Source organism: Lactuca saligna, chromosome 3, assembly GCF_052625555.1.
Source record: "Lactuca saligna cultivar CGN05327 chromosome 3, ASM5262555v1, whole genome shotgun sequence".
Taxonomy (NCBI): Eukaryota; Viridiplantae; Streptophyta; class Magnoliopsida; order Asterales; family Asteraceae; genus Lactuca; species Lactuca saligna.
Genome location: NC_136419.1, coordinates 12,401,300 through 12,408,331, shown reverse-complemented (window position 1 = coordinate 12,408,331; position 7,032 = coordinate 12,401,300). Strand labels below are relative to the sequence as shown.

Genomic DNA, 7,032 nt, shown 5'->3' with positions numbered 1-7,032 from the left:
TGCAAGTACAACTACTAATTACAAAACAAATTGCATTATACCTTCTACATCTTCAAAGCATCGAGAGGGAAAACTATTGGTAACATTATCAATTGAACAATTGATTTGAAGTAAAGTATAAAAACTGTTATCGTTGTAATATTATTTTATATGACTTTTGTTCATTTTGCAATGATGGGGCCGATTGACTAGCAATTGAACAATTGATTTGCAGGAAAGTGATGTATATGACATGAGAGCAATAGATTTAGCTACATTGATGGTCAGAGCGGAGAAAAGAGTATGGAGTACCTATTTAACTTCGACTGGAGAACAGAGTTGCGTCAATGGGAGGGTATGGAGCAATGATGGACCGATGATGATGGATTGGCGGCGATGGTCTGGCGATGATGGACCGGCGACGATGAGCCAGCGTGATGGTATCGAACCGGAGATTGTTGGTGTATCGATTTAGGGCAAAAGAGATGTACTGAGTAAATTACGACAAAGTACTCTATACTGGTAGTCAAAATTAATCAACTTTATTTATAACAATAAACAAATTAATTGTGTTCACAAAAAATTATTTGGATAATTAGTTTGGTAGTCTCCTTATTTAGTCAAAATACAAATGCAACCCAGGACATTTTTTTTTCTAATGTGTTCATCTTTTTTTTTTTTTTTTAATTTTTTTAATTTTTTCCAAATATTATTATAGTAAGTATGTTTGATAATCTGTCAATATAACGATTCTTTGCAAAATAATTCGTCAAAGGAAAACAAAGTTGTTATTTTCAAAAGTAAAAAATACTAATTAAATTTTTTTTAATTTTTATTAATTGAAAATTAATATATATATATATATATATATATATATATATATATATATATATATATATATATATATATATATATATATATATATTCCGTGACCACTGTTTTATGATCACTAGTTTTTTACTTGTAATTCACCAGTGACCACTATTGAGTAGTCACTACTTGTTTTTTCCCATGTAAGTAGTTTTCAATAACAAAAAGAGTAGGCATGTGGTTTTGAATAAGAGTAGTTAGTGACCACTATTTTTGGTCGCTAAACTTTCAATACAATGATTATTTTTTCGTCACTAAGCTTCTAACATAGTAACCATTATTCTTCGTTACTATATAGTTAACATAGTGACTATTATTTTTAATCACTAAATAGTTATGATATGAAAGAAAAGTAGTTTAATTTTTTCGTGGTTTAGTGACCGAGTTAGTGACCACCACATAGAATTTGTCATTAAATTTGTAGGATTACCAAAATTCTGCAACCACTTAATTGACTAAAAGATGCTTTTAGTGACTGAATTTTAGGTCGTCATTAGAAAATAATCACTAATAAAGACTTTTCTTGTAGTGCAAGCAGGTCATTGCATTGAAGAAAGAAAGAGGAAACTAAGAAATTGATAAATTGTCTTTGTCAAATAATACTACTTGGGAAATTGCAACAAGATCTTACCAAAACATAACAACTGTTAGGGCATATTTCGATAATTCCACTATCCTAAGGCCCCTGTTGCAGATTTGGCTTTGAGTTATGTTTAAATTCTTGAAGCAAATCGTTTGCAGACAACAACAGTCCAACCTCAGATTCATCGGTATCATCGTTCAAGGAAAAGAGAGCTCAAGACCAAACAAGAAATGACACAAAATCTATATTTGGTAAAGTTTAGAAAACGCTTCATGAGCAATAGATAAAGAATCAATCCATGTTCGAGATCAAAAGTAATTTTCATCAAGGGATTTTCTAACATGTACCCTAAGGGCACATATAAGAAACATTAATTCTAATAAATATTACCATAATTTAATATGAAATACATTAATTATAAAGATTATTATCATAATTAAGGGGGTGTTTGGCTTAGCTTTTATGGGGCAAAAGTCCTTTTTGTAAAAGAATTTTTTACAAAAGTTATTTTTTAAAATATGTTTGGATTGACTTTTGAACAGAAAAAATCAAAAATTAAAGTGTTGGTTTAAGTTTTACATGTAAGATGATAAAAAAAGACATGTTTAGGGTAGATGAGAGATATATTGGTAATTTAATATTTTTAACTGGTGAAAAGTTAGGAAAAATCAGGTAATCCTGGCTTTTCAAAAAGACTCAAATTACTCTATGGGAAAAGTCATTTACAAAAGTCCTTTTCCCTTTGCCAAACATCTTTTGAGACTTTTTCTAAAAGATAAAATCAAAAGTCATTTAAAAAGCTATGACAAACACCCTCTAAATGTGAGATACATTAATAATTTCCATAATAAATACATTTTATAATTAAATATGAAATACATTAATTAGGAAAGTGATTCGTACATAATAGTTTTTTGTTATACACAACAATTTGTGCATTATAGAGTTGTACAGTACAACAATTTAAAGCATTAATTGTTGTGTATGAAAAAAAATTGTTTTATACGAATCATCTCCCATTAATTATAAAGATTATTCGAAATTTTTAGTTAAAAAAAAAAAAATCCTAACTCAAATTAACGACGAAATTGAATTTAAGAATACTTTCCAAAAAAAAAAAAAAAAGAAAAAAAAATGTGAATCAAGTTATACGCGGAGGTTATGATTTATAAACAATTGACCCTCAAGTTCTCTTGCATGCTAGAAATATATCCTCAAAAGCTTTACAAACAAAAAATATCCCCTAAAACACCAAATCCATATAATTTATATACCGGAACATTTACAAGTTAAGGAAAAGGTTTCGTGGTGTAGTTGGTTATCACGTCAGTCTAACACACTGAAGGTCTCCGGTTCGAACCCGGGCGAAGCCATAAATTTTTCTTTCTTTATTTTTTTTTTCAATCGTTTTTGTTACTGACTTACTTTACATATGAAAGTTTTTGTTTATCAACTGTTGTTACTGTTACATATAGAATAAGAATGTACAAATTTTCAGTAATTGAGCTCCACAAAAAGACTGGTTTGGGGGTTTAGTCCAAGTTCTTCAAGTGTGGAAGAGAGTTGATGCTGACCATAAAGAACTCGAGGGAAGAAGGTGACAAGAGTGTAGCTCCCCACATCCAACCACCCCGAAGAATCTACGAAATCATACACAGATTGGAGAGTAGCTGTACAAGGAAAAATTCTTCCTATATTCTCTCCTATTGGTAGTCTCACGAACACCTTCACATAATATCAAACACCACAAATTACATCTATAATTCTATTTCTACCCTAATACCATATCTTCTTATGATTTCAATTTCATGAAAGTAGATTTTTAGGTCTAAATATTTATACCTCAATAACAGGCTCCGGCTCCGGCTCTGGCTCCGGCTCCGGCTCCTCGCACAATTTAGCATCACGCTCGGCTTCCAGTTCCTTTCCGTTTTGATCTTCTTCCATCTGCAATTCGTCAGCCTGAAATGGAATCAATAATTTAAGCAATTAAAGCATGTTTCCTTTTAGAACAATGTCAGATCAGAACACACTTGATCGGCTTCAAGTGCAGCTGGATATGGAGCGTCTTCTTCGTCCATCAATGGCGGGTTGTTTGTGTGCTCATATGTGGTATTGACGCTTGCTGCATCAAAGGCTCGGTCATTTTCTTCAAGAACACTCTGCAACTCTGTAACCATTTCTTCAGGTGATGATGGCCCCTCAAACTAGATGATGCATTTTTGGGACAACAATCCAAATGGTGTTACAGCGTGTTCTTGTAGATTGAGTTTTCTGGAATTTAGATTTTTAGTTCTTAAGTATTATGTTATACCTGAAGAACATCAGGTCCCGGTTCAGGTTCAGGTTCAGCCACCAGTAACGAAGCTTCCTCCTCGCACAACTTAGCTTCACTCTCAGCTTCCGGTTCTATTTCGTTTTGATCTTCCTCCCTCTGGAATTCGTTACCCTGAAATCCCATGAACAATTTAACCCATTAAAGTAGGATTCTTTTTGGATCAATGTTAGATGACAACATACTAGATCGGCTTCAAGTGCAACTGAACATGGAGCGTCTTCTTCTTCCATCAATGGCGGGCTTTTTGTGTGTTCATCGGTGCTATCGACGCTTGCTGCAACAAAGGATGAGGCATTTTCTTCAAGAACACTCTGCAACTCTGTAACCATTTCTTCAGCTGATGAAGGCCCCTCAAACTACAATGAAATACGAGTTATAAAGGAGAAGGTTGAGCAGAGAATTTTAGATTAGAAGATATACCTGCCGGAGCTTAGAAAAACCCTCGCCGGTGTCGGTGGCTCCTTTAATCACCGCCCAGAAAGGAAACCTAGAAGCGTTCAAGCTCTTACTGATTTCAAGTCCCTCATTTTTCCCAATAGTATCACCCCAAGAAACAAATTTTTCGTTTACAAATGCCGATAGAAACTCCGAACACAGAGTCTTTACACAGAACGACGATGAATCAGGATTATCCGGTGAGTGCAAGTAAACAAACAACAGCTTACACTCACGCCTAGACAACTCCACTGCATCCATAAAACCCCCGGGAACGAAATTTGGATGTATTTCACCATATCGCCTCTCAAATTCTGACAAGAAATCCACTGCTTCCGATGCCTCCGCCGTTGTTGACACAGAAGCCGAAACTAGAGGAGTCGACGACGGTTTCCGGCTACGATTAGACCTAGTTAACCGGACCATGCGTAGCCAATAAGAGAAAACAGAATCAGTAGCCACCCGAAAACTCAACCCAACTGAACCGGTAACTCTCCCTACGCTACCACCGATTACAGAAATCGGGAGCAAGAACAGCTTCCATGGTAATCGTAGAACACCTACTGCTACAGGTCTGATTAGTTCTCTTCCGGTGACGGAAGTTGTGGACTCCGACTCGCTGTCATCTTTGAGACCTGTAACAGATTCTACTTCACCTTCACTCATGTTACTATATTACCAATATAATAATATGAACACCGTCTGATTTCTGAAAGTGATCGAACAATCTTTACACTGATCACGTTACGATTTTGAAATCAAGATGTATCTTTGATTTGATTCTTTTGTGGCCATGAGGACTGAAGTACGTAATTGTGGATGGATTGAGCCATTGAGGAGACGAATGCTTGTTAAGCTTGACATGGACGAAAGTAGCATGCATGGTTTCCGCAAAATCCACATGTTTTTCGCTAAACACGATTGCCACGACAAATCCTTTTTGGCAAAGGAATTTATCATCAAATTTATCGGAATTGAAAATTCTATTTCAAGGAGCAAGTCAGCAAACACACATGCTTTGTAATATAGTCGAATGGGTTTTCTTTCTTTTACTTTTAAATACAGTTTATGTAGGAGTATTTAGCAAGTAACTAAATTATTGATCTATTATGCTAGTACTATTTAACTAAAAGTTGAGATCTTACCCCACACATCATTAGCATGTCAACACAAAAGAAGCTAGAAAGGTGTTAATAATGTTCATTTATACTCAATAATATTCTTATTTTAACTCTCTTGTTTTTTTTTTTTTTTTTTTTTTTTTTTTTTTTTTTTTTTTTAAATGACAATAAGACAGATTTTTAGGATCTTGTTTTAGCTATTTCGTTCCACATAAATGGTGAGATGACCAGCAAAAGGGGCTTAATATGGATATTGTATCATTACTTGAAAACAAATTGAATTTAGTATGGATAAAAAGTATAATATAAAAATCATGCATCGTATGTCTTTTTTTTTTTTCTGCATGCATTTAACATATCACTTGTAAATGCTAAAATTAATTTTGTTCGATCAAGTTAGTGCGTCCAAGCGGATTAATGTTTCATTACACGTGAATGGCTCATCTTCAACAATCGGAGGTCCCTATCTTAACATTGCACCTTTTGTGTTGTTTAAAATGGAATGATGAAAGCTAGTTGCAAATGGGTGCGCCCACACATGCATATTAGGTTGAAATATTTTCCATATCGTCAAAGGGATAGTACAATGCTACATAAAATACAGGAATATTGGGCTTACACAAACTGGGCTATACAACAATAAATAATATAGTGTGCTAAATGTAGAACTTTGTTTAATGCGCCCGTGTTGGAATGGAAGAACCGAGGCAAACACTTAAACTGAAAATTATTCCATTAATTACATTGGGAATATGTGGCCGAATTTATTCCACTAATACTGGGATAGACCCAAAGAAAATACGAAAGTTGTCTAAAAGGACATAGTACTTTATTTTAGGAATGATATTTTAGGAATGAACGGTCCAAATATTCGAATCGAAATCCGAACCTGAACCGAATCCGAATCAAATTAGGATCGAATACGTTATCCAGTTCGGTTGGGTATGTATTTTAGGTTTATTTGGTTATTAAGTTGCCTGAATAACTATTTATTCTATTCTAAAAGAACCGGGAATAAGCTATTCATTGTTTTTTATTTTAATTTATTTTAATTTTTTTTATTTCATTATGTTTGCAGAATTTTAGGACAACTCCAAATTATAATAGCATCTTCGTTATTTGTCTGATTCTGATTTTTTTCTAGCTTGTAGTTTACAATTTAACACGTTGTTTATACAATTTATATGTATTTTTGGTTATATATTTAATGAAATATTGACTCCTAAATAGAGGGTACTGAAACTTGAGTTTTCTATTTCAGCATAGGACAAATTTGAACAGTTATAGCGTCTTTATTATTTGTCTGATTTATCTGATTTTTTTTCCAGTTTATAGTTCACAATTTAAATTACTGTTTACATGCATTTTTTTGTTGTATATTCAATGGGAGTGAGACTCCTAAACATGGGGTATTATAATTGTTTTTTTTAACTAACATTTACTTTATTTTAATAGATCCTACATATGTTCAAAATGTTTTGTCCCCCGAAAGAAGATTTAAATATTTGTATAGCTATGGTTAGATTTCTTGAGAAATTCAAGGTGAAAACCAACAAAGTATCAACGTCAATTCAAGATGGATAACATTGATGAAATACATCGTATCAGATTTCTAACACCTTAAATAATTATAACAAGACCCTACTTAAATAAAATTACCAAACAATCTGGTTTATTCGATCTTTTTTGGTTTGATTCAGTTCTTT

The 7,032-nt window shown here is 33.3% G+C and overlaps 1 protein-coding gene and 1 non-coding gene across 4 annotated transcripts; one reads left to right on the top strand and one right to left on the bottom strand.

Moving 5' to 3' along the window:
- Window positions 1–2,671: 2,671 nt before the first annotated feature.
- LOC145034485 (plant UBX domain-containing protein 10-like) lies at window positions 2,672–5,157 on the bottom strand. Of its 3 annotated transcripts, none has more exons than XM_078982907.1 (6): window positions 4,191–5,157; window positions 3,953–4,126; window positions 3,747–3,881; window positions 3,466–3,639; window positions 3,275–3,379; window positions 2,672–3,157 (listed from the first exon to the last, which is right to left on the bottom strand). In XM_078982907.1, the coding sequence occupies exons 1-6, from the start codon at window positions 4,869–4,871 to the stop codon at window positions 2,927–2,929; spliced, it is 1,500 nt and encodes a 499-aa protein (XP_078839033.1). In that variant the 5' UTR covers window positions 4,872–5,157; the 3' UTR covers window positions 2,672–2,926. The 3 variants fall into 3 exon arrangements, with proteins under 3 accessions (XP_078839033.1, XP_078839032.1, XP_078839035.1); XM_078982906.1 differs by having other exon boundaries at window positions 3,275–3,394; window positions 4,191–5,156; XM_078982909.1 differs by lacking the exon at window positions 3,466–3,639 and having other exon boundaries at window positions 3,275–3,394; window positions 4,191–5,155.
- Window positions 2,732–2,805, top strand: TRNAV-AAC (transfer RNA valine (anticodon AAC)). The gene has a single exon. It is a non-coding gene; the product is annotated as a tRNA-Val (tRNA).
- Window positions 5,158–7,032: the final 1,875 nt, after the last annotated feature.

What these genes read in the sequence shown, in the direction of transcription:
- LOC145034485 (XM_078982906.1), bottom strand. Translation starts at nt 4,871, where the DNA reads ATGAGTGAAGGTGAAGTAGAATCTGTTACAGGTCTCAAAGATGACAGC. An exon ending in CGGGACCTGATGTTCTTCAG is followed by an intron (nt 3,640 to 3,746) that starts GTATAACATAAT and finishes TGCATCATCTAG; the next exon opens with TTTGAGGGGCCATCATCACC. An exon ending in CTGCACTTGAAGCCGATCAA is followed by an intron (nt 3,395 to 3,465) that starts GTGTGTTCTGAT and finishes ATTCCATTTCAG; the next exon opens with GCTGACGAATTGCAGATGGA.